The sequence below is a fragment of the Anopheles coluzzii genome, chromosome X, assembly GCF_943734685.1.
Source record: "Anopheles coluzzii chromosome X, AcolN3, whole genome shotgun sequence".
Taxonomy (NCBI): domain Eukaryota; kingdom Metazoa; phylum Arthropoda; class Insecta; order Diptera; family Culicidae; genus Anopheles; species Anopheles coluzzii.
The window spans coordinates 6,892,197-6,919,353 of NC_064669.1; the positions used below are offsets into that span (position 1 = coordinate 6,892,197).

At 47.5% G+C, this 27,157-nt stretch overlaps 1 protein-coding gene across 4 annotated transcripts; it reads right to left on the reverse strand.

The window, feature by feature from the left end:
* Positions 1-118: 118 nt before the first annotated feature.
* On the reverse strand, positions 119-25,585 carry LOC120961404 (cytosolic purine 5'-nucleotidase). Of its 4 annotated transcripts, XM_040385127.2 has the most exons (8): positions 24,823-25,585; positions 24,455-24,685; positions 17,199-17,412; positions 5,701-5,988; positions 5,352-5,625; positions 2,156-3,148; positions 1,530-2,070; positions 119-1,450 (listed from the first exon to the last, which is right to left on the reverse strand). In XM_040385127.2, the coding sequence occupies exons 2-7, from the start codon at positions 24,474-24,476 to the stop codon at positions 1,858-1,860; spliced, it is 2,004 nt and encodes a 667-aa protein (XP_040241061.2). In that variant the 5' UTR covers positions 24,477-24,685; positions 24,823-25,585; the 3' UTR covers positions 119-1,450; positions 1,530-1,857. The 4 variants fall into 4 exon arrangements, with proteins under 4 accessions (XP_040241061.2, XP_040241076.2, XP_040241068.1 ...); XM_040385142.2 differs by lacking the exon at positions 24,455-24,685 and having other exon boundaries at positions 24,823-25,584; XM_040385134.2 differs by lacking the exons at positions 17,199-17,412; positions 24,455-24,685; positions 24,823-25,585 and adding an exon at positions 11,910-12,440.
* Positions 25,586-27,157: the final 1,572 nt, after the last annotated feature.

Here is a 27,157-nt window from a genome sequence, read left to right on the forward strand (position 1 = left end):
CCAACTGCCTGCAGAAGGGTCGTCTAAGACAGTCTAAGCCTAGGTAAATGTTATTTCACCCATTTTCGACAATGCCATCCGACGGCGAAGGCAAACAAAACAAAAAATCGTGCGAATGTAACGTTTCAACAAACTCTTTATTACATTGTTTTACTGTTGTGGTTTCTAACGGCATATAATTAGCCTAACGCTTTTTTGTTGTTGCATTTTTTGTTTGTTGGCTATTTTGTGGCTATCTCTGCGATGGGAAGGGATAGTGGGTTGAATCTCCTTCTCCGCTTCCGAGCTTCCACGTACGTACCCGGAAGCCCGGGGAAAACCGCGCAGAAACGATCAGTTTGATTTGTAAAAAAAAAAAATGCAACTAAAACCCTAAAGATGGACACTCTGGACAACGGCCCTGAAGGAGAAATGTTTGAGAAGGAGCGTAGTGTAGAAGGCGCAAGCACCAGAACGAGCGAATGAATTGAGCATGAACAGCCGGTTTTTATGTTGCTTCTTTTTTTTTGTTTGCTGCATGACGGCGTTCTTATTGCTTGTTTTGTTTTGTTGTATTATACGCTAAACGCTTGTCTGCCTTTGCCTGTATATAGTAAAACGAAAGAGTAGCAACCACCGAAACGTTCCTGTGTACTAGTATTATTTCTTTGTGTTACTGGCGTACTTCCGGATTTCCCTCCATCCCCACCATTCACCATTCACCATTCAATCAATGCAGGTGGTTGAAATTGTAACGGGCAAGAAAAGGCACAAACCAAAAACTCACTCAAAACACACACACACATACACGCGCGCAGCAAAAGAACGCGTTTTACGGGGTCTGTTCTTTCACCATTTGTTGTCCTTTTTTTTGTCCAAATATTCCCCAACATCCGGATATTTCTGGCCAAGAGATTCGCTGCCTATTTTACTAGGGTACGTGTACATTCACCGCGAGCGCGCGTGTGTGTGGGTGCTTTTGCTTTTGGGTTGTTTGCTTTAAAACTAAACCTTCATCCACCTTACTACTAGCTGCGAAAGGGGAAGAATAACCTGTCTTCCTTTGTACGAACGCATCTCTCGCTAGAAAATCTCTCTCTCTCTCTCTCTCTCTCTCTCTCTCTTTTTCTCTCTCTCTATCTCTGTCTAGTATTTATATATATATATTTTAAACATGTTACTTAAGCTCCCTGTAACGTACGCGAGTTTAACAGCTACATTCTTAACAACACCACAACAAGCCCTACACACCATTCACCCCCCCTCCACCTCCTACTCCCCGTCTCTCCCTCTCTCTTTCTCTCTCTCTCTCTCAGGGTGAGAGGTGCAGGGACCAACGAAGCTAAAAACTAAACATTGTCACCACTTTGCCGAGCAGTTGAGTTGAGGAAATGAAATAGCAGCCGCTTGCCTTCGCTATGCTATGCTTTCCGCCCGGGTGCTGGGCAACTCGTCTAATGAGCAAGCTGATCTAGAAAAAGCAAAAAGGAAAGCGTTTTAGTGACAGCGATTAGAGAAAAATAAATAAAAATAAAATAATTAATTCCTACCTATGCAAAATAAATTAACAGATGGCATAGTTGTTAGACGGCGGGCTAGCAGTGGGAAATCATTTTAAATTGTAAAAAATAAAAATAGGAAGGAGTAGAAAGGAGCAGCAGCAGCAGCAGCAGCAGGCGCCTTGAAAAGAATGGTTTTTGTGCGTAGCACGGCTCTGTTTGTTTTTTGTTTGCCTCTGCCTGCCTTTCGCTCCTTCCGTTTTTTTTAGTGGGAAAAATCGTACCAAAACAGCAAAAAAGGAAAGAAATAGAATAAACACACACGCAGACACGTGGTGTAAAGGGGGGGAGGGGGTTGTTTTCTTCTTCTTCTTCTTCTTTATGCCTGGGCGGATGCAGGGCCATCGCCGGCGCCGCGCGCTTCACCGCCCTTGGTGCGCTTCTGGTCGTCGCTGTCCTCGTCCGAGTAGTCCTCGTCGTGCGTGTGCGTGACCGAGCGGGGCGTTTCGGGGCGCGTGTGCGGCACGGACACGCTCAGCTCCGACCCGGTGGCGGACGGGAGCGAGGAAGGCTGCGGTGTGCCCAGCAGCAGCTAAAAACAAACAAAAAAGAGCAGGAAAAAAAGATGATTGATAATTTTGTGCAAAAAAACGGTGACAAAACGCAAAAGACCGTACCCGTCCCACCTCCTTCGACTCGTCCCCGCGTGCATCGGCGTCGCCCTCGGCACCCTCCTCCTCGTCGTCCAGCTCGTGGGGCGGTGGGGCCGCGGCGGCCGCCGACAGCTGCAGCTCGGCGCGGGGCGGCCGGGTGCGCTGGATCATCGGTGCGTCCAGCGTGAAGCGCTGCTCGTGCGCGACGGTCGACTCGTGCGGCAGCAGCATCGCCGGCGCCCGGAACATGTACGAGAACGGGTAGTACATCAGGTTGAGGATGGTGGCGGCGTACAGGTCCGCGTACCGGACGACCTGCCCGGCGAAGAACGTCTGGCGGGAGCCGGAGCGGAACAGCGAACCCATCATGCCGTACGCCAGGTCCATCTTGTGCGTCACGTCCCGGATCGCGGTCCGCACCGACCGGATGTCGGGCTTTTCCTTCGCGCTCGAGTCGAGGTTTTTGTACAGGTCGCCCAGCCGGACGTCCAGCTGCTGGAGCTGCGCGAACAGCTGGCACTTGTCCGTCCACACGTGCAGCTCCTGCACCAGCTCCGGCACGATCAGGAAGGTGCGCCAGCCCCGTATCTTCTTGCTCTTCAGGATGTCGCCGAAGATGTGGTCGCCGATGTACAGCACGTCCTTGCCCTTCGCGCCGATCAGCTTGGTGAACACGTCGCACGAGCCGCCCGAGTACACCTGGTTCGCCTGCAGCGGGCCCATGTGCGTGCCGACCTTCAGCGCGCCCGTGCTCGTGTCGACCTGGCGCAGGATCGTGCCCTCGCCGAAGAACAGCGGCTTGCGGGCGTCCACCACGATCGTGTCGAAGTACGTCTTCCAGTCCCGGTGCGGCTCGTCCGGCTTGCCGCCGTGCGGGAAGTCGAACAGGAACGTCATGATGCGGTCGGTGAACATGTAGTCGCTGTTCGTCAGCAGGAAGAGCTTCGCGCCGGACTCGCGGATGCGGGACAGCACCATCGGCAGCCGCTCGTCCTTCTTCACGTACTCGTCCAGGTTCTGCGGAGTGGGGAGGGGGAGAAAAAGAACAATTAGAGGTGGGCCAAAGACGATCGAAAAGCGAGATGGATTGTATGCTTCAAACTCAACAGAGTCATTTTGAAGCGTCACCTTTGGGCTTCGGTGGATACAACATCCATGCTTATTCCTTTATGAACTAGATTCGAGTCGAGAAAATGAACTCCAAAGTTAACTTTTACATACAAATGAACATACAAAATTCATCGACTTGATGCCGAGACGACTCAATGAATTGAGTCTGAGTCTGAGTCTGACGACTGAGAATGAATATGGATATAACGGCTACTGAAAGCCATCTATTTTTTAGTGAAAGTTTGAGGTAAAACATGCTGTGGCTGATAATTAACGGGTTCCGAATGATGATTTGCACGGCTTAAAAGGGGCAATTTTATTTTTGGAAATGAAAAAACGTTCCGGAGAACTTTGAAGATGGAGCACGATTAAGATTGATGTTGGGTTTTATGAATCTTTTGTTGAGATTCATTCATATGAATCTTCAGGGATGAGTGATTCACATCTCGAACCGAATCTCCAAACATTCATGATTCTCTACAGACTCATGATACTCTAAAGACGGAACTCTGAAGATTCTTAAGTCTCCAAGGATTCATGAATCTCGTAAGATATACTAATCTTCCTAGATCCATGAATCATTAGAGATGAATGATTTTTAAAAATATTGAAACTCGCACGACTTAACAACATGCTCATCGTGGGTTCAAGACTGGCATTGACCGTCTCCTCGTAGCAAAACAAACTATCCGGCTGTGTTGTAACATGCCCAGAAGTCTCGAAAGCCTCTGTAGGCTGGCATGACCACGTAGGTTGTTACGTCAAGAAGAAGCGCAATTAGAAGCTCTTCATCATAGACCTCATAGCCAAATCATAGTTTTTATTTTAAATTTAAGAGTCCCTAGAGATTCGTAAATCTTCTTCTTCTTCTTCTTCTTCTTTGGCACAACAACCGTTGTCGGTCAAGGCCTGTCTGTACCCACTGGTGAAGTGAGCTTGGGCTTTCTTTGACTTATTGTTATCATAGAAGGATAGTCAGTCCTACGTATGGGGGCACGGTCTATTCGGGGCTTGAACACCCATGACGGGCATGTTGTTAAGTCGTACGAGTTGACGACTGTACCACCAGGCTGGCCAGAACTTCGTAAAAATCTAGAGTTATATAAATCTTATAAGATTCATGATTTTTTCGAAATTGATTGAAATTCACGAAACTTTTAGATTCATGAATCTTTCCAAACGAGATTCAGATTCATTGAATCATTTCAAAGATTCATTCAGATGCATGAATCTGAATCAGATTCACTCAATACGAATTAAGATTCTTCACAAAAACATCAGGAACTTCTAGAGACGCTTGAAGTATCTCAGCAAGTCATTCCCCATCAGTTAAAAGCAATGGGAATTATCCGGACATTGAGCCTCGCATCACTTCTGTGAAATCTGTGAAAAAAGTACGAAGAAACATTTAAATTGATATTTTTATCCCACCTAGGCTATATAGCGTCTCCAAACCAGTGTTGTAACCTGTTTTTTTTTTATTTTTTTTTTACATTCGCAATAGACTGCTGGTCAAAATCATTTTTCGTTCATCACCATTCACTGTTGCCATGACACGACTGTTGAAGAACGACATTCATTTCTGTAGTTACCGTCAGTGTCTTTGCGATGACATGACTGTAAAAAGTGTAGTTAGAATGTCAATTGACATTCATCTTGTGAATCCAGAACTGCTTCGGCGCCTTTACCGATCGTAGGTGACCCGAAAAATTAAATATTTTCACTCGGCCAGTGCAAAAATCAGTGTCTTCTTGCTGGAGTATACGAGTTTAAAAGAAAAAAGTATTATAAGGGAGAAGGAGATCTAGTGACTGTAGAATGAAAGAGTGAAAACTGATTCCGAATCTTTAAATCGTGTCAAAGTAGGCAATTTCATGTCGAAGAACGTCACAATCGTTACAATCGTTACATTAACATCATTTAGCAAATGACGGATAATTTTAATTTTGAATCATTGATTTAGGAAGAGAAAGGATAAACAATCTCATTCTTTGTTAGTTACGTATTTTATGGATAACCCCCCAAATTTTTTTGTTTTTGACATAACTGCAAATATTAATAAAAAAAAAACGAAAAAAAACCCTTTAATGCTTTCTTTTAACAGGCTTACCTCGAGCGTCTTCTTCTTGAGATCACCGTAGATGTGCACCCAGTCGACGGCACCGCGCACGTCCTGGAAGATCGACTTGAACGACATGAACAGCTCGCCGTACTTGACGCCGGTACGGTCGACCTGCTCCGCGTACTGGGGCGAGTGGGTGAAGAAGTCGACCAGGCACGCGAACAGGTACGTCTCGGGCAGATTGAACAGCGTGTTCAGCACGTACACGCGGCTCTCGTCCAGCTGCAGGAACTTGTTCGGGTACAGCTCGTACACCTGGTGGCTGCACAAAAGCAAACGGTACGGTCGTCATTTTTTCTGCGCTGCCGCTGCTGCTGCTTACTTAGTCTTTACTTACTGCTTGAGGAACTCGAAACCGTGCACGCACACGAGGATGTTGCCGTACGCGTCCACCTTCAGCAGGTTGCCGTACAGCGAGTCGAACCAGAGGCCGCGCACCGGGAAGGACGGATCGTACTCGAACTGCCGGATCTCGGCCGGGTAGCCGAGGCTGACCAGCCGCTCCTTCACCAGATCGAACCCGAGCTGCTCGTACTGGGGCGACTTGTACTCCGCGATCGTGTAGTCCATGTCGAAGCCGTAGAACTTGATGTTCTCCAGGTGCATCGACCGGTTGACGAAGATTCTGTTGGGAGGCGGAGGAAAGCAGGAAAGCATGGTGGGATTAGCGCTGGATTGGTGGCTGAAACCCGGCGGCCCATTAAATGCGTATCGGTTTGACAAATTGTGTCCGCATTGTGTCCAATTTGCTCGTCACGCCAATCACACCGCCCGGCCCGGGCACAATGGCACCGTAGAGCACGTGGCGCGCGCGCGCGGCATGTTTGAATTCGGTGGAACTGCCATGGTGACGAGATGATGGTAATTGATGCCGAACCGACGAAGCGCGGACCCTTAACCGTACTAAACCGTGAGATATCCTCTCTCTTGCCTACACATCTACACACACACACACACACACACAAACAGAGCGTTACCATGCGCACTTACTTTGCGCGGTGGCAGACGCTGCAGCAGCCACTATCGGTTAGCGTGGAGTGGTCGCACAGATCATCCTCCGTGCTAGAGGACGACAGGCTGGAGGAGGAACTACCGCTACAGAGCATCATTACTACACGCAAACACACACACACGCAAACACACAGGACACTAGAGTAGATGTCTGGAGGCTGGACTAGTAAGCAGGAACTACACCCAGCGCGACCTGTATCGAAGCACAAACCCAACCCGAATGGTCGGGAACGCGCTTCTCATCGGCCGTCGTAGCCGCAATGGTAGCCTCCCCCACTCCCCCTTTGAACAACAAACACATGTGCTAACCCTTCAATGCGTGGAGGGGGGGGGGGGAGGGGGGGGGAGGTGAGCTAGCCGGGTGAATGGCAACGTTCCGTTTTCTTGCGCGTGGGAATGGCCACTGCCCAAAAGGAGCTAAAGAAAGCAAACAACAAAAAAGGGGGCCCTGGGAGTTCATAGAATTTGGACGATTAGAAACCCGGAGGAGCCGTCCGAGGACAGTTTTCAGCGAAACTTTAAATTGGCGGCACACACACAAACATATATATAATTTCAATTTCCATACCGGAGGGATCTCATTATGCTCGTCAACGGTCCCAGGCGTTGCCGCCCGTTGAGTGCTGCTTACACCTTACCAGGGGTGTAAAGAAAGCAATTGGGACGAGGGAGCAATTTATGGAATGTCAATCTCACCGTGCTTCAGATGACGAATGGCAACGGAGATGGACTCGAGCGGGGCGGTTGGGGTTGTTTTCGAGTGTGGTGAAGCATGTTTTACAGCCCTGTGGGCCGGCTGACCTTCCCATTCAATCGTGGCGAAGGTGTTTGGAGTGGGGCCAAAAGAAATGTGGTGACCTGCGAGAATTTTCCACAATTCTCGGCACTGGTAAGATGCTTTGGAATCAAAACTGCACCAGAAGGGTACATCAGAAAAAAAAAACGTCCGACAAACGGGCGCATGGAAACATGCCCACCTTGCCCATAGCCAAAATAAACGAACACGAGAAAGGTATAGGAGTGGTGCTAATCCGGTGGAAGCGCATTGCGCGATACTGCTTCAATTGGCCGCGAATGGAATGTTGGCCGTTGGATGGCTCGTAAAATATCGACATTTGTCAGCGTTAATCACCAAAATCTCGGATTGTGCACCGGGACCGTGCATTGCATTCGCTGGTTAGCAATTCTGTTTATTGAATTTCTTATTTTTACGCTGCAATCTAATAATAACACACCCTTGCAGCGTGTACATTCGGAGCCAAAGCGAAACCAAAGTGCATGGCGGATGGCCGTCGCCGCCCGGTTGGATGTCAAATACCAATTAATTATTTTTAGTCATTAGCGCCAATATATGTACGATACGATTTTCTACGAACGGTTTGAACTTTATCATTATTGTTGCATTTTTTTTTGTTTGGATGAGTAACGCATTGACACGTTCAGACGCGTCACAGCTTGCACGGCGAAGAATAGCACACGCCACAATAAACGGTACAATGGAGAGCTGGTAATAGCATCCGCCAGAGACACCGGACACGGGGCGAGCGATTAAATAGTGAAATAGCGTGTCGGTTACACTGCCGCTGCAATGGTGCCGTGCCATAACGCTCGGAGGTATTACGTAGCGCGGAGAGAGGTCATGAGTTCGAGCCTCTCTCTACTGGGGGAGAGAAGGGAAGAAGATGATTGAATGTGACGACACACACACTTCTCCTTACAAACATACATACATTAGCGAACACGACTTTCAATATCTGTCAAATGTGTTTTTATGTAAGTGTTAATAATTCGACAACTCAATTGCGCACCGTTGTAATAAAAAACACGAGCAATAAAATAAAAGGTTTGTTGCGTGCGGGTATGACGCGTGCCGAATCAGCCTTTCTAAAAATTGCATGTACTGTATTTCCTTCCAACCTTAAAGCATATCTGCTGATCTTTCAGGCAATTGCAAATCCAATCAGCATTTTATTGGCAGCACGTCTCTGTTACCAGTCGTAAACAGGCAATTGAAGCTCTTGGATTTTATGAGATAATTAGACAATCAATTTGCTCAATCGCTCATTTAGTGTACGGAGCTCTCCGCCTGTACGGAGTTGGGAATATGATCACGTGCCAAGACAATCTATGGCCCTGACGAATGCATGGGGAATCGTAGAAAGAATCTGTTGAGAAATAGCACTAACAGAAATAATTTCAGGGGAACCTAAAATTTCCATAGATGTTCCAGAGATACTCTTCACTCAATCCAAACATTTGGACATTCAGGTCAAATCTTCTAGTCGTTCTGTGTGACTTCGATGATCCAGAAACATCCAATAAATTTTCACCCGTACCATATGGAGATTACGAGTGTACAATTCAGGAGATAAATCCTACTGTAAGTTTTCGTCTATAAATTTAGCAAAAACCTAAAAATACTGATGGCAAAGGACTTTTAGGCAATATGTAAATAAATCAAATTCGTTCTAGACAAATCCAGTAATGGCTAAGTCAGATATAGATCCTAGCCCAATGTCTGTGAAGAAACGAGGTCATATATTAGCCAAAATCGGTTTGGCCATTTTGTAAAGTTTATGAACCAAATAATAACCTTTTTACGATGACCAGACTGGCTCATCATTGTAATCAAATTCAAGAATTCGAATCAAAAAGGGCTTTCTGATGTCAAACTACCTGTCAAACGAAAGGTTTTTTCAAACGAAATATTTGTCAAAGAATTCTTATAGGATCTCATTCGTACACACACCTCGCCCTAGTTTGTTTGCTAGAGCGATAAGAATCTTGTAATTAAAAAAAACTTTGTTGTGAAAATCGAACCGTAATCTAACTATAATTTCAATAACAGCGTACGAACCAATTTTTGTAAATCTAAGAAGAACGAAAAAAACTAGTTTTAGGCCCGCATGATCAAATGAATTTGACATCGCTGGCTTGAGGGCCTGCGTTGCTTTCGGTTTGGCGTATCAGGGCGCAGACCGGCATCCTATCCATCCTCAGCGATATCACGTGCTAGCCACACACACACCTCCATCCAGGCATTGATTCATTGATGATACTTCTAGTAAGACAACCCACTTGCACCCTTTGGAACAGAGTACGCGCGCCGAGCTGCTGTGTTGCGCAGTATTACGCTCTTATTCGCGCGTCCTTCAAGCACATCGTCACCGTATCTGCTGCTGAATGTTGTACAGTACACGCTGATGCTTGTTTTGTTTTAATTCCCCCCTACCCCCCCCCCCCCATCCCTCCCCTCTCAACCGTCTGTTTGTCCAAGAGCGCAGCAGGAAAAAGGGGTTTGCGCACACGGCGCGCAGTCTTACGCCGCCAGCGGGACAAAACAACACATCAAAACAACGATCAACCATGGACGCGGGTCTCGAACCGGGCCTGTTTACGTGCCATGGGTGTGTATGTTATTGCTTCCAACTTCTAGTGCCGAGTGTTGTGTGTGCGTTTTTTGCTGTTGTTGTTGTTGTTGTTGTTGCTGTTTCTGCAGTTACCCGGACGAGGCCGCAGGCGCATGCTGCTGCGCTAGAAACAACAACCCCGAAACCCGACGCGGGACGTCCAACGGAATTGGCAACAACTTTGGCCGAGGGCCGATGATCTCGTGCACGGTGCAATGTGTCTCCGCTCGAAAGCTTATCACGAAGCATCATATTCGCCCTGGATTGTGTTCCAATCACAATCTCCGAGCTATTCGCAATCGGGCTTAGCGATCGCGGGCGCTAAGATCACTCGCACGGGATAGCTACGTGGGCCACCGAAGAGGGAGCGAGAGCATTGGGAAGCAGCCATTGCCATTATCAAGTGTCACAGCAACGGGTTTTTGGAGTGAGACAAATTGAGCAATTATTCCATTCCCAGCAAGCGCCCATCTTGAGGAAAAACTCGGGCCGTGTTGGAAGATGCGTAGGGAAGAAGCGATGTCCTACCACGACACTGCCTTTTCCAATTATTATGCTTGCTCGTTGCTCGATGGCAACATGTCGCATCATGCGTCTCTAGGCAGGCAAGAACTCATTAATATGATAAAAAGGAAACGAGCAGCCAAAGCGGCAGGGCCAAGTTGGCGTCGAGGTTGGGATTGGTGGTACATGGTTTTAATTAGGGAAAGTCAACGGCCAGCGGCCAATGCCAGTGCACACGCAATCACACCGGCCAATCCACAGTGCTGGAGAGATTCGATAGATTCCTCTCCCCCCCCCCCCCCACCTCCCCCGACGACGCCGTCACTTTCCGTCTCTTGTTCACTCGGCCCCGTCCGCGGTTGGGGTTTTCGGGGTTGCAACACCACACCCAACGATGGTGATGATGGTTTCGGACGGTCCGACATTCCCCCAACATACATCTGTCCGTGTCCGTGGGTTGGAAAGCTCATTTGCATATAGAGTGAGTTGATTTCAAACCGCGCGCAACACGTGCCGCAACCGCCGAATCCCCAAAAAAAAAAAGGCGCCTTGATTGCTATCACGTGTAAGCGAACTACGGGAATGTATCTACCACCATCCCACGTATCTAACGCCTCTCTCTCTCTCTCTCTCTCTCTGTTTCAGACTATTAATTCATTTGTTGTTTGGCTTTTGACATTGCATCTGCATCCGTTAGCTTTAATAGAATTATCGAAAACTGCACGCACGTGAAACGTCCATCATTGGTGCTCCGCACCAGGGGCGCCCCCTGGATACTAACTCCACTTAAAGGTCGCTTCCGATTTTGCGTGAAAGTGAACGTGAAGTTTTGTTTTTTTTTTGCTGTATTTCATTAAATGTTTATCAGAATATGGCTTATCGTACACCAGTAAAGAAAGGATACAGGATACCACATCTAATTAGCCTGTTAAACACATTGAAAGAATGAATGCAATACATTTCTCTGCGATTCCCGGCCGACCATTATTTTCCACCGTGAACAAAGCGGGGGAGGAAGGAAATGCGATTAATTTATTAACTTAATATTTTTTTTATAGTTTACATAGTTGGGGAATTGAATATCCTTTCTTTTGGTCTACGATAAGCCATATTCTGATAAGAATTATAGTATACATAGAAGGGGAATTGAATATCCTTTCTTTTGGTCTACGATAAGCCATATTCTAGTAAGAATTATAGTATACATAGAAGGGGAATTCAATATCCTTTCCTTTGGTGTACGATAGCCATATTCTGATAAGAATTTATTGAAATATAGCATAAAAACCCGAAAATTTCACGTTAAATTTCGCTGGTGCTCTAACGCTTGGCTTAATCGCGGGCAACTTCTGTATTAACAGTCGTGTACCGAAAAACGCGTAACTTTGGTGAAATCAAACTGTGCTCTGCGTAACTCTTCCACTGGCGCAGCACCGTACAGTGTGTGCTTGTGCCCTCTCTATCAGCTGAGACCGAGAGGCTAATAGGGCAAGGTTAATGATTAAGCGGGTCCGTCGGCAACGGTCGGCTGCCGGAGCACCCGCCGTCGTCCAAGTCGCCCGCCGTGGAACAGAGATCGCCCAGCGAAAAAGGCCCCAGAACGCCGCGCGGACACACGTACCTGTGGCTAATTTCGCGCTTGTAGCCGTAGGCCGGCTTGGCCACCGCCGTGTCGGCGGCCGTCGGTTGATTGGTGGCAGCGCCGGGCTTGCGGGCGGCCGACCGGGACCCGCCCGAGTTGGCGCGCTGGCGCAGCTCGGCCGCGGTGGCCGGCGCCAGATGGGGCAGCTTCGCCTCGAACTCATCCTGCGAGATGTCCGGCATGGTGGTGGGCTTTTTGATCGAAGTCAAACGGCGCGTCAAGCACACACAAATTTACACAGAAAAAAAAACACACACACACGGAAGCGAAGGGAAGACGTTTAAGGGGCACGACGATCGGTGTGGGAGATGCGCATATCCCTTTATAGGGACGTGTTATGGGTTTTGGTTGGAATTGGCACACACACACACACACGCACACAGTAACACACACACAGGGGGGAAGTGCAATAAAAAAAAATTGGAATGCCGTTGCACGGGCTGCGAGGTTGGCGAAGTGGAGGAGAAGACACAGATGACTGCCAGCCGTTGCGACAGTTGAATCGAAACTGAGAGCGAACACGGACGGACGCTCGCTGACGCATCGGGACGGGCGGGCGCCCCCGAGTTGTTGTTGGCTGTGTTGCATACATTGCGCGGTTTGGAAATAGACACGCAGGGGCAAGAAAGAGAGAGAGAGAGAGAGAGAGAGCTGCAGGGCGGGAGTGGAAGGGATAGGAGAGTGATAGTGGTTTCGAGAGTGAGAGAGAGTGTGTGCGAAAGAGAGCGCCGACCCGAACGCACTGGAATGTGGCGCGCCGTTTGACGACGCGCGTGTGCCCGACGCTAATCATATGCGCGCCCCCTCTGATGACACTTGTAGTGTCGAATCTAAGTGCCCCGTTAAACCGTCCGAACACCTTCCCACCCGCTGATATCGCGTAAGATATCTCTGCGAAAAGATGCGGAGGGGTAAGGACTGGGGCTAGGGCCGGTTTTTTTTTTTTTGGGAAAGCTTGGAGAGGAGGAAAGGCACGCAATCGACCCAGCAGCCGCACTACGAAACGCGGCATTGCTGGTCTGGAACTCTCCAAGCTGGCCGAGAAGAGCGCACCACAAGGGGGTGGGAAAGGGGGGGGGGTGTGGTTGGGTCGAGAGAAGCTTGTGGGTGGTGGTGGTGGAGGTGGTGAATCACAACACCTGATAGGCATTGCATTGGACGGTGCAGTTGCGCGCGTTTCCAGGGGCCCGTGGGCGCGCATGAGGCGTAAGCGCTTTCCCTTGCAACACTTGTGTTTGTGTGTGTAGGGGGAACTCATTTACCCTCTTTGCTAGAAGCTGTACCAGCGCCGTTGATGGTGACGTCCACACACACACACACACACACACACAACAACGAGCTCGAGGCGGTTTCTTCTTTCTTTTGAAGGCCATGCGCGGCGCAGTTGCAGTGCCGTTGGCAGTTCAAATGAATGAGTGGGACTTGTACCTCTGTTGTGTGAGATGCACAGAGACATAGATAGAGATAGGTAGAAACAGAGAGAGACAGAGAGAGAGAGAGAGAGAGAGAGAGAGAGAGCGAGAGAGAGAGCCAAGTGAAAGAGATCTTGTGAAAAGCCAAAGTAAGGGATATCTGTTTCAGCGAACTAATCCCATTGTAGTGACCCCTGAATGCTCCAAAAAGATCCCAAGAGACATCTGCCAATCTCCAACAATTAAAGTAGTCGTCATCTTATCGTCATCTTATGCCGGGCTCCAATATCTCACACCTACTAAACATATCTAGTCTAGCAAGAGCAGATCGGAAGATAAACAAGAGCCCAACACCGAAGTTCCTCCCTCAGAAGTAACTCCAACGGGTCGAAGTACAGTGGAGATACACGTTCAGGATGCAACGACTCCAGTAATTTCCGTAAGCAGTAGTGGTGCTTCCCGCAGCTCGCTTCGTGTGTATACCACTTGCCATTTTCCCTGGTTCGATAAGTCTTATCATGAGCATCACCATCGTTTGGGGAGCTATAGAGCTCGCACTCACCGCCACCCCTTGTAAACAACGTGTGTTGCAGATTACTGGATGGCTTGCGGATTGATAATAGTGTGCAACGCTGCGGTGCGGTGATAGTTCCGGCGCTGGCGGGGCGACGCTCTTTCCAATCTACGTGGCCAACTACGCGCCAACTTTCTTAGCATCTTCCATATCCCACCGGGCCACAACCGAACGTCACGACTTGCGTAGCCCTATCGGCGCAGATGCAATTTACCGTATTTTGACCGTCCCGCCTTATCGCGCCGGTCTTTGTGTGCGATTGCTGCTGCCTATCGGTATTGACCGATCGATCGGATCTATCGCTGGGGGTCAGGGAATCGCCGGGTCGGTGGTAATCTACCGCAGCTGATTAGCCAGCGGGCTCTGTGCTGTTGTGCGGCGTGGTTGCGATTGCTACCCGATAACGCTGCTGTTGTGTAGCGATCGTTCTGTAGCTGCGGTATGAGATTTTGGAATCGAAAACTCCGGTACCGGGGGGGAGGGTGCTGCGATTTGCGAGCTGTTCCGGATGAGGTCACCGTGGACGTAATCTCTCGAGTTCAGCTTCTGTGGCTGTGCGTGGATTTGTGAAAAATTGTGATGAGGTCTTTAACGATAACAATCGATTGATGACTCTCTACTAACACTGACACACTGTCCACAGCCATAATTAGCGTTAGCTTACAACATTTCTCAAGGTTCGCTAACATTGGGTCGGCAAACCATAACTTTTCCATGGAAGTATGAGCCGAGTCGTCCCACCCAAATGTACGGGGTTTGCCACTTTGTGTCCATGTTTAATTGAAAACAAAAACAAAACACAGATTTAAACACTTAAAAAATTACTAAATTACTCTTTTAATAATCTTTCACTCTTTTGTTGGTCTTTGTAATTTTCATAAAAGTTTTTCTGCAATGAGAAAAGCTTTCTCTTGCAATGCTAGAGTCATTGCTGAAAATAATACGATTGTAAATATGTTGCCTCTTTAAACTGCGTCAAAAATATCGCTCTAAGAAATGATATGCTTGTTTTGATACAGAAATATCCTTTTTTGTAGCAACATTTTAAGCAAGAAGTGTACGAAAAACCCGGAAATAGCCGCTCGCACACAACAAACTGTTTCATTCGACTGATCCAAGTTGTTGAAGGTACAGAAAATGATCAAGATTTGCACAATAATTGACCCAACTTTGGACGGCACTTTGTTTATGGATGAGCCTTTATTTTCGCTTTATCAACGTGCCTCTCAAGTATCAAACTTAGGGACACAATCAAGACATACCAGCGAGAATGCGGGAAATGTTTCGTTGAAAACAATAAATCAATATTTTAACTCTATCCTTAACTTGTTTAAATTAATTTATGGGACTCTACCACACAGTTTTGCGAAAAAAAAATGAATTATTTTCTTCAAATAGGAGTCTTTAAGCGTATCGTAGAATGAGCAAATCACCTCTGACCCCAAACAAAGTCCTATTCTTTGTTCTTCCTTTTTGTGATTATCATCTCGTGACGATTCGGATTTTCCACCCAATAACTCATTTCGGTACAACAGCGTCAACAGAAAAAGAAAGGCAAACGTTCTCCGATAAGCTCTTACCCGTCTGCGGCGACCGTTCCGATAAATCACCTACCATCATCGAGCGGTCGTGGTTGCTTGTTTGCTTCTGTGCCGCTTACTGCCGTTTCGGTCGATTCATCCGGCCTTATCTTTGCCATCTGGCGCCGAGCGCCGATCGCATTTCCCCACCCGCCACTGTGCGCCAGGTTCAGGTTTTACAACCTACATCGCGATGCAACGCAACAAAACAGCACCATTAGTATAAGCTGCATCGTGCTGCGAGTGGAGCAAAAACACACAAAGACCGCACACGTTTACGGCAATGATCGGAGGCGATTTGCGAGTGGAAAATGAGCGAATGGTGCCAAAGGAAGGGACAACAAACCTTGTCGAATCAGCAGCGTGTAGCGTATTGCGTGCATGTCTCGGTGGGACACGCGACACGGTGCGAGATTCAAGAGGTTTGCTTTTTGCAAGACCGTCCGTCCAGTCAAGGTACATCTCCAAGGGATGCTGATGCTCCAACCAGTTAAGGTCGGCCACTATCAGTATCCGAAGACGCAGGGTCATGCCGGGCGATAAGGCGATCCTCAACGGGTGGCCTCCTTCGCGCGAGCAGTGGCCGATTTAGCACAGCGATTGGGCTGTGTGTGAGTGTGCTCAGCAAGCACTGGTTCCACATCGCGAAAGCGACCCAAAAAAAAAAAAAAAATACTCCTATCCTGTCCGTTTCACCGTCCGATTGCGGTTTTACCCTTTAAAAAGAACAACATCCCTGCCAAAACCATTGTCGGTTGAGGAGGGTGCTCTGGTCCCGTTTTATGTCGCTCTGGTTGTAACAGTTGTCGCGAACAACTCTATTTCGACTCACAGGACTATGGCCAGGATATGGCGGGGATAGCGCTTTTCGCTTTAAAATGTCTACCTTTCCTTCCTTTTCGTAAGGCCAAGCAAAAACATATTGGTCTGGCGGAAAATTCAAAATATACTCTATTTCTAGCCACAGCTCGCGTATTGATTGAGCTGCCCGGAATGCTATCGAGTGGCCACTATTCTTTTGTTGCTGTCTCTCCATACCGTCTCCATCTGAAGGTACGGCAAACTCAACGCAATGGAGATCCGAATTTTCTCTGTCTGGTTGCCTAATTTGTCTTGCGGGGCGGCGTGGTTTCCCTCGATGCACAGGATGTCATCCATTCAAAGGTTTATCTTATCGACCGTGCCCAGCAAAAGCGAAACAAGCCTAACTCAGTGGTTTCTCCCGGTCGTGTTCGTGGCGAACCGTCGTATATCTTTCTCACATGCAAACCGTACCGTAACAGGGTGGCCGTACTTGTTTTTGTTTGTTCTCAACCCCATCATGCTCGCACCGAAAAAGGGTCAACCAGCCCGAGGCAAAACCTAAAAGAATAAAACAAAACTAAAACGGGTGTAGGTGTGTTACGTGTCCCGGTGGTGGTGGAGTTTTTCCTTCACTTTCGTTGGTGGGCGTTAGGCACGTGTGGCCACAAAATCCCGCCTGCCACGCGAACGTGCTGCTCTCTACCGGCGTTTCAGAGCGCGCGTTGATTTAGAAACCGCGATTTTGAACCATACCCTCCCATACACCGTTCGGTTGGGTTGCGCGGAAATGTGAATGGCACCAAAAATTAACATCATAATTTCACTGGACCCGCCGGCTGCTGATTCAATAGTGTACTGTTGATGCGCTGGTTCCCCCGCCCCCCCCCATGATGCTAACCTGTGCTCGGCTTTGCGGTAGTACTTTTTCACATGTCCTTCGCCCGCCGCCATACCGCCGCCGCCGCCGGCCGTGGGGAAGGTTTGCGGCGACGGTAGATCCGCCGTCGGATAGTACATGGTGCGCTTGGGGGTCTCCGGGCCGCTGCCGGGGTAGGGCGAGTCGAGTTGAGTTAGCTCCTTGGTTCGGGATCGGGATCGTGTTTCCGGTTCCGCTGCAAGCAAAAAGGGTCAAGACAAATAAATTAATAAATTGCATAACTAATCACGTTTTTCGTGCTTTTTGGAAGAGCAAGAGAGCGTAAAAACGGATGCAAAAAACGGGTTGAATATGCACATTGAAAAAAAAAACAAAAAACAAAACCCCTCAACATAGTTGCTGCTGAGATTTTTCCCTCATTTCTCCAACGCGTTGCATAAGCGCCAGGCGGCGATGCCACAAAAACGAGCACGCTTTTGGTGATGCTTTGCCTACCTTCAGGCGCGCATTCGCTTGTGCAATTCTGGAGCACAACGCTTTGCTTGGGTTGTTTCATGCGCGTGCACAATATGTTTATTGTCCCGCTTTACAGAGAGACAGGGAGAGAGAGGGGGAGAGAGAGAGAGAGAGAGAGAGAAAGATGTTTGGCAAGGGAGGGCATGAAAACAGGTCGGAAAAATAACGTTCCTTTGTGTTGCAATGCAATGCGAGCGGAATGGGGGAGCGTCGGGGGCATGATTGAACGAGAAACCTACGGTTAGTGAAAACAGTTTCCAGTTTGTACCGACACCAACATCCGCCGTCCACCGCCGTACCTCCGCCTATCAATAATTTCCGGCTCCTTTTCATCGTTACGGTGGGGGAGTGTGCATGATTACCGATGAGGATGATGATGATGACGATGATGATGGTGATGAAGGTGTTGCATTACTACTACTGGTTGCGGGATTGCCCCTTCACTCTCAGACAGTTTTGCTGGGTGATTGTGTGTTCCTGCCCAGCAATATACATCGCTTTCTGTTAGAATGCTTGTAGGTGTGTGTGCGTGTGTGTGTGAATGAGCAATTCCTGTTAAGAAGGCGCTTAATTGGATGCTCCACTGAAATCGCAATTGTAGTGCCACCCCGGTACCCCGGCGGAAGACCCGGGTCAGCTGGGGCGCGTGCCCTGATGATGGAAGAATCAGCGGCAGTCAGGAAGCGTGCATCAATACATCTTGGTTGTGCAGCTCGGAGCGAGGCGTACGGTCGTCGGCTGGAGTGTACTTCAGTTTGCGGATGGACAGGAAGTGGAAAAAGAGAAACCCATTGCAATGTACCCTCTAAAGCGTTCTTGCATCAGAGGGATGTGTCTTGGATGTGGAGGGGAGGGCACGGATGGTGCGCTTGGACGATTTTATCAGTGTCTTTGCCAAACTGTGAGGTTTTGGGAAGCACATCGACAACAAACATCGAGACGTTACGAGCAGAACATTAGCACAACCGTACAATCGTTGGGGAGAGGATCTTTGAGGCGAGGATCTTACGGTGTACAGAGCACCGGGATTTAGGACTTTGGAGCTTAGGGCATCGGGCTGAGCAGAAAAGTGCTTCCGATTTTACTGGGAAGCTTTCAACGGTATGTGTGTGTGTGTGTGTGTGTGTGTGTGTGTGTGTGTGTGTGTGTGTGTGTGTGTGTGTGTGTGTGTGTGTGTGTGTGTTTGTTGAAGCATTATCGCTAGCCGATAACGAGATGTTTGCCGCCAAGATCGAAATGTCAGGGCGTAAGACACCGAACTAGCTACGTAACATCTCCAAACGGACGCATCGGTTTGGGTAACCTTGACGGTGGTTGAGGAGTGCGGAAATCTCATGGGCATCTTTAGAGTTGCCTGAGATATTCCCATGCAACGAGAAAACAAAAAAAATAACTAAAAAATAGAAAACAGTAGGTCTGCTCAAGAGACACAGTATTGGGACCAATCTCGGGCTTGGGTATCTACGTGGAGCTGGTGTGGAGTTCACAGAGATCGCACTGATGAATCGCACGGTAACGCACGCGCTAATCCCTTACCATTGGTGCTAAATCCTGATCAGATGAGGCACAGATAGGCTTGTTGAAAGTGTGTTTCAATAGTGTATGTGTGTGTGTGATAGGATACGATGAAGAGAGCGACAGCTTAGCCTTAAATTGCTTTCAATTCACCCCTACTACAAATCGAGCCGACTCTGGCAACGGCCAATTGGACCGGGGTAGGCGCTGCCGCCAGGCTAAACCCTGCTTTATTGCCGTAAAACAATAAAACTAGCCCATCTTTCGTGGGGATGCAGAGGCATTTATAAGCTTGCCGTGCGCTTGGGTAGATGTCAGAGGATTCCACATGCAGCCGCAGGCTGCAGGACGGGTTGCAGTGTGCGCGCGATAGCGCTAATTTTAATCCCCCATTAATTGGTGGCAGCCACAGCAAACTGTTGCCACACTGTGTGTGTGGGAGTGTTTTTTTTTTTTTTTGGAATGTGAAGTGGCCTGCCTAGAGAGATTTTCTATTCACCATGGAACGTAAAAACCCCTGGCCTCGTTTCAACACAACAGTCGCAAGTGACGGGAGAGCAAAATTGTGTTCCCTCCATGGTCCACACAGACAGGGATGCAGGTTCCGGATGGTGGGAGATTAGTGGGATCATTTTTTTTTGTTGGTTTTAATCCATTTCAGGACAGCCTTTAGTAACGTACATCAGCTATGTTTGAAGGTTTATCGCACGGTAACTCTACTTAGCCCCAGCAAATCCCAAAATTCATGCTTCGGCCAAACAGTTTGCGTGTTGGTTCTCCGTAATTCATTTATAGATTCGGAGATACCATTTCCGAGTTTGTAATGAAACGTTTCTAACGATTGAAAGTATATGAAATCGTCAATTTGGAGCTTCACGGTTATGATCCCTCGAATCATGGAATTTTGAGTTGGGAATATTATACTGAGCGAAGACAACCGGTAAGATCTGTCTCGGTTAGGATGGAGTGGCGTAGCTTCTTTCTCCCGGATCCGCAAACCTGATTCCGTTCTGATTGGATCCGATTTGAAATCCACGTTTATCTTGATGTAACGATTCTGCCCAAGTACCTAGATAAAACATTCATCACCAGTCAAGTTTCTCCAAGGTTTGATGTATGATGGTGTTTCTTTGATTAAATCGTTTATCTTAACCAACTTTCCTGGAGATGAATTAATGGTTTCTTTAAGATTCTGCCAAGATTCTTCCGAATATGTATGCATCTTGGGATATTATCATCGTCAATTCTGACCAACTCTCAAAACTCCTGAACTTCATACAGTAAGATCACCCGGAACGCCTTTAGGTGGTTTGAATGATTTATTCGGATTCATCTCAAGGTCACAATTCAGTGGCCCCTCGAACGCAGAGTCCTCGAAATTGTGAGATATTTCTGTTGGATTCGAATTCCGAGACCACAGCTTTCTGGGATAGGGTTGGTTACTCACATGCAGCATATAAAAAAGTCCCAACATCCCACTACCCTTCTATGGTGGAAGTTGGGAACTGTTCAGTCTAGAAGTACAGGAATTTAGGACGACCACATTTAGTTAGAGACCACATATCGTTTTGAATTGTGGGAAAGGTAAAGTCCTGCTCCATAATTCTTCTCAGTATCCTGCATTCTTCCTTAACAGCATCTGTATGTTTCAACTGCTGAGCTGTACGATTAGTTGTAATTGAGATTTGAAGTTAATACCAGGGGAAGTAAAAGCCTACCTCGACCTAAATTCCATTCATTGAACTTTAAACACAATCATTCCGACCATTTGCCTTACACAGCTAACGCTGCGTCTCATCCTTAACGTATGCCAATTTACAAGCAAAAAAAACGATTTTCTTGATTCCTACCTATCAACACATACGCTCATCATGATGTCGTTGTCGGTTGTTGTTCGCTGCAGAATTTGTTACATTGCCATCAGACCAAGGGAAGACGCGCCCCCCCCCCCAAACCCAACCGACAGACGCGGCAAAGGCACATATTTACCAGAGCACGGGGCGTCTCCTGTTATTTGTAGCGAAGCCCCGACCCCGCCACCCATGCGCGCGTGGCCGGCTCGTGCGTTTGTGGTCCGGTTTGTTTTGAGCATCGCTGAATCTCGTCTGGGAACAAACAAAGTGCTTGTGTGTGAAGAAAAAAAAAAACCCCATCAAACGTGTGCGCAACGTGTTTCTCCCCGGTTGCGGTCGGTTGTTATCGTAGCGTGATGCCCGCTGTCTCGGGAGATACTACTCCTGCAGCAGCCTGGAAGCCATTGGGGCATTGGGGTGCTAACCGGTGGACTGTTAATCCAAGCCACACTCGTTCGCCTGCCAGTTCCGGAAGCCGGCAGTTGCTAAGGAGAAGGCGCGCGCGTGCACGATGGGCAAAGAGACGTTCTGCGGATACGAAAGCAAAAAACAAAAACAAAAACAAAAAAACTAGCAGAAGAAGAACACGGAAATGACACGAAGCCGGGAAACTGGAAAATCATAATCCAACAACACGAGAATGATTTTTTTGCCCAACTTTTCCCCCTGTTCGGCTCCATCTGCGGCTTGATAAGCCGATTTCGGAAGCCAACCGCGCGGTTGGTCACCATGGCCACGGACTCCGGCAACCGCCAACCGAGGGGCGGCACACGGTGTGATAAAGGCGAGCGTAGGTGGTTTTACCCACTCACACGCTGTTTGTCACATTCACGCAGAGACGGGTTTTTTTATTCTCTTTTGGCGAGGGAAGAGTAATTCTATTCGGAAAGATGTTCCTAGACCGATACCTATGTTTTTCTTCTGAGCCTGTGGTTTCATATCTGTGTATGTACATGCTTGCGGCGCTTTACAAAGAGCAAAGCAAAAAATAAACTAAAACAATCATACAGGACAGCTAAAAACACGCTTCTTTTCCATCGTTGGTGTGCCTATCGTTGCGTAACGCAGCACACAACAAGCAATAATTCCTATGCTGGGTTTTAATGGTTTTAAAGAAAAGCTTGCAGCTGCAGTTTGTTTGTGTAATTGCAATTGCAACCCTGTGCCTAAGCCCTGCCTCGTGCTTGCGATTTGAATCTCGTTAATCCCCGGGCAACTCTGGTACCGGTGCTACACAAAAACAAAACTCTTCCAATAATCCTTTTTCTTCTAGTGCAGCGAAAAGTAAATTGCACATCATTGGTATAGCCACCCAACAGCGCCTACTGGTGGATTCGCGACGGAGGGGATGGATGTGATAATGCGGTTGGCGGAAGTGTAAAAACTTTTGCACACACTGTAACGAGAGCGTGTGCACTAGTGATGGGAAACATGAAGATTTTGTCGGAATCATTTTCGGTTCGCTCCGATGCTTCTGGAATCGATTCCGGATAGTAGGTCCGGAATCAGTTTCTGGCATTGGTTCCGGACAGTAGGTCCGGAATCAGTTTCTGGAATTGGTTCCGGAATCGGCTCCGGGATTGGATCCGGATTCGAGTCCGGATTGGAATCGGTTCCGGAATTGAAATCGGTTCCGGAATCGGAATTCCGAAATCAGAATCGACTTCGAAACGGAGTCGGTTGCGGCATCTCCATAAAAATTGGCGTTTAGGTCCAGTGATGCTGCATATTGATATCCGCAAAGAATCCCAATTTACTTGTTAACGATCCATTCCTGATGGAGATTTCCGGACTGATTTTGCTTTTGAAACTTCTTGTTTGAATACAACAACTGATGCTCACTCCGGAGCTAATTCCATTTCTGAAGTCAATCCTAATTCCGTTACCAGGGCCAATTGCGATTCCCACGTCAATTCTGATTCCGGAGCCGATTTTGATCGCGCTTCGGAATCGTCTCCGGAATTGGCTCTGGAATTGGTTCCGAAATGCACTCCGGAATCAGTTCCGGAACTGGAATCAGTTCCAAAATTGGTTCCAGAATTGGAATTGGTTCCGAAATCAGAATCGGCTTCGAAACGGAGTCGATTTTGGCAATCAAAAAATGGCATTTGGGTCCATGCAATACTACGCATTGATGCCGCCGTAGTGAAAAATTCAAATTTACTTATAAACGATCCATTACTCCCGGACTGATTTTGCTTCTGAAACTTTTTATATCAATTCAAGAACTGATGCTCATTCCGGAGCTAATTACATTTCTGGAGTGAATCCTGATTCCGTTACCAAATCAAATTACGGCATATTGCGTTTCCTAGGTCAATTCAATTTCCGGAGCCGATTCTGATTCCGGAGTCGATTCCGGAGCCGACTCCGAAATTGGCTCCGGAATCGACTCCGGAATGATTCCGAGTACGAGCTTCCACCACTAGTGTACACCACACGGCTGTTGATCCACCTTGTGATTATCGACTCGTGCTGGAAAACTCGTCCGCGGCACCACCAAAGGGTGCGAGAGTTGGGTTGGTAAAGTTTTTACGCCCTGTAGTTTTTGTTTCTAAGCTGCTACCAACGGCTTGTGGTGTGGTGAGTTAAAAATAGTAGACCAAAACTACTACCTAACAGTTGAGAAGCAAATTTTCCATCCGAAATGGAAGGGCGTTTCACGTTGCTAGAAACGTTTGAAATACCCTTTAGAAGCGAACAAAGCAGAATAGTAATTTAAATGTTTGAATATAACATTTGTAACAAAAACAAAAACTACAAACTGCACTACATTTCTTCGACACACGCGCAAGCAGCAGACAATTATCCAAAAAGCATCAAAATCGGGACAGGTGCCCGACCCCCCCGGGCTGACTGCCGGAAAGGTGTGGGGCCGTCTGACAGTGATGGATCGATACGATTTTGGGCAGCGCACAGCACACCGACCGCACTGGGCAGTACGGTATCGCCGCGGCCACGTTGACCTTTATCTCATCCTTCAGAGGGGGCGGCCTGAGAAAACACCTGCAGGCGAGGAACGGGGCCGAAGGTCAACCGTCCCTTGAAGGTCCGTATGGAGCTCGACCGACCCTGAGACCTGACAGGCTGACCGAAGCTGGTATCCGTGTGTGTATGCGTGTGCCATGTGTAGGTGTGTGTTTTGCCACCCCCGTCTTCTTCCACAGTATGATCTGCGTTTGTGGGTACGCATCGCTCATCTTTAATTTCATCGCAGTGCAGAGAGCTAAAAATACGCCCCGCGACGCGTTTCGCATCGGGATCTACCGGCGTGTGACCTTATTTTCAAACGGCCACCTGATCTCGGTGCTCCGTGCTGCGACCATATCCTATTCGTTGTGTCTGTGTTTGTCCGCCCAAAGGGTACAGGGGGCATTGGGATGCAGCACTGACCGGTTTTGGATGCAGCCGTCATCCGCTCAGTGTACGGCCAGACGATAGGGTTGATCCTTGCCAAGCCGCGCTTGGAAGGAAAATCGATGCCTTGACGGGTCGGAATCGGCTCGATTTTCGATGCTTCGCTCTTTTTGAGGTTTTGTCGTTGCTGGTTGCATCATTTTTTTTCCCTGTAATCTTGAGGGGAGGGGATAGAACGGCATAGAACGGCAGTGGGCCGAGATAAAACTAAAAAAGCAAACGAAAAACGTGTAATAAAGCGAAGCGAATGAAGATAAGCGAACATGAGCGGGGTGTAAAAATACCCAGAACGCACAAAGCGGCTCGAGATGGTGCAGCTTGGTTACAGCTGGAATGGCACTTACCCCAGTGGCTTTGTTCTTTTTTTCTTCTCTTTTGTTTGCTGATGGGACAAGTGTGTTTTCTTCTTTTCCGTTCCCTTGCTGGAGAGCGCTAGCTGGTCGCCTGGTGCTGTGCTTGTGTGGCGTTCGGGTTGATTGGTGCTGAGCAGCGTTGCTTGATGCTTGTGGTTGGACAGTCGAACTCGCCGCCTTAACTGACCCGGCAACACTTACGGTGCCGCAGTGTGGCACACGGGTTCACGCACAGCCGCACATTCGCGAAGGACACTGCGACACACGGGAAGGGCCGTCCGGGTCTGCCGAAACGGGGGTACGGAGCAACACACACACACCGGAAGGGAGAACCACACACGGGAAAACAAGGGACCGAAACACAGACACACACACACGGATGCACGCACGGTTTTGCACTACGGTACGAAGAAAGTGAGCGAATGCACCAAAGGGCAACAAACGAAAAGACAGGGCGACCGCGGACGACTCTCGCGGAAACAGCTACGCTTTATTTGTTCGCCTTTCTGACAGCTGCTCACGGTGGAACAAAGGGTTTGACGTTTCGGCCGTTGTTTACATGTTGGAACAGCTGTTTGATGCTTGGGGGGAGCGTGTCGCGAGTGGGGCTTGTTGGCAAATACTATTGCGTTTCGCGAACGTTTTAAGATTGTATTGCTTTTGTGAAAGATTATCCATTTTTTGGTTTGACACTGTTGCAAAAACGAAGCACTGATTTCGCGAGCAAAAGCAAAACAATCGCTACCGCCCGGCTGAAAACGGCTTCGGCGCGTACGGCTGACGGAGCTGTCAAACGCTTAAAACACTTAGGCCGCGGTGTATGCTGGATATCGGCGAGTGTGTGCGAAAAAAAATAATTATAGCAAAAAAAAAAGTTTTTTAGCATACCAGCATACAATGAGACGAATTTTACGTTTTGCAATAAGGCGCTGAAATAAAGTAATTAATTAAAATGCAATAATTTTTGCTGACCGTAACCTTGACTTACAAGCAATTAAAAAAAAAACGCTTCAGCATTATAATAACAAATAAAAAAACGCTTCGTATTTTTTTCGGGGAATTTGTATTTCAAACATCATGTCGATTATCTGGTATTTTGCTGCTGGTTATGAAGGTAATATCATCACGTTTTTCAGATAAAATATACTTGATAGACATGTATATTTTTTTTAATTAAATTTTGTACTCTTTATTGAACTTTATAAAGTGGATGATTAAAAGTGCTACATATTAAATTGGGTAGATGGAAATAGAATCGGAATTAGAATCGAAGCGCGTATGACAGGAGTTACCATGGCTAAAAAAATGAATTGCCCTATGTCAATTCCGTATCGAGAGGAATTTCACTGTCAGAGAACTAAAATAACGTAAATAAAAGCCCATTTTCATTTAAACGCAAGGCTGAACAAAGCTTTCTTCGTGTTAACAAGCGTGTTTAGGATTTAGATGCGCCAAAATGTAGGCAATTTGTTGTATACGTGAATTAAGCCATAAAACCAATAACAGCGCCATCTCGAGGCAATAACAAAACTACTCCACACTTCACAGTAGCGCCACCTACATAGTTAGTTATGCAAATCATGGGGTCAAAGGGTGGTGTATTGGCTAATAATTAGGACACATTTGTATGTTAACGGAAAGAGGGGAAATTAAGTCAGCGTACAAACCCCAAAAGTAAACATCGCTAACGGAACACAGCACTTTGTAATAACTACCCCAAGAAATACATGCAGAATTCAGTTAACAGCACAGATTGCGGAGTCAGAATTTATTGTTCTACATCTTCAAATCACCCAGCTGGCAAATCTTGTACAGAGTCCTTGGCGGGTAGCTCTTACTTGACACTTGTCAGCGCTCTCAGGTGTATTTGGTATCGTGCTGATTTTTGCTCCCTTTGAAACTCGAATCGAGAGTTTAAGGTTATCTAGTGTAGGGCGCAATCCTACACAAAGCGTTTAAGTCGTTAAAACAGTAAACAATCAAACAAATTCCATTTCAGATACCCTGTGCGTTATTACAATACATACAAGAATTCTAATGTTATAAAGTTCGCTGGAATCGATTTTGACACTTGAATTCCAATTCTATCTACCTAATCTAATAGCACCATAAAAGATGAAAAGGTGGAAGTATGACGCTTATTAATAAGCAAAATGTACTTTATGGAACTTGTAGGCTTGCTAAGAACGTATACCGAACTTGATGGAACTTTATAGCTTTGTAACGCATGCCATCTGTACAAGGTGACTCTGGTCAAAGTTGAATCAGCCAAAGCCACCAATAAGCTCGTAGCTTGTGCACACGTTTGTTGTTCTAAGAAGAAGTG

What these genes read in the sequence shown, in the direction of transcription:
- LOC120961404 (XM_040385127.2), bottom strand. Translation starts at nt 24,476, where the DNA reads ATGACGGCTGCATCCAAAACCG. An exon ending in TACCGCAAAGCCGAGCACAG is followed by an intron (nt 5,989 to 17,198) that starts GTTAGCATCATG and finishes GCCTCCCAACAG; the next exon opens with AATCTTCGTCAACCGGTCGA. An exon ending in TCAAGAAGAAGACGCTCGAG is followed by an intron (nt 3,149 to 5,351) that starts GTAAGCCTGTTA and finishes CCCACTCCGCAG; the next exon opens with AACCTGGACGAGTACGTGAA.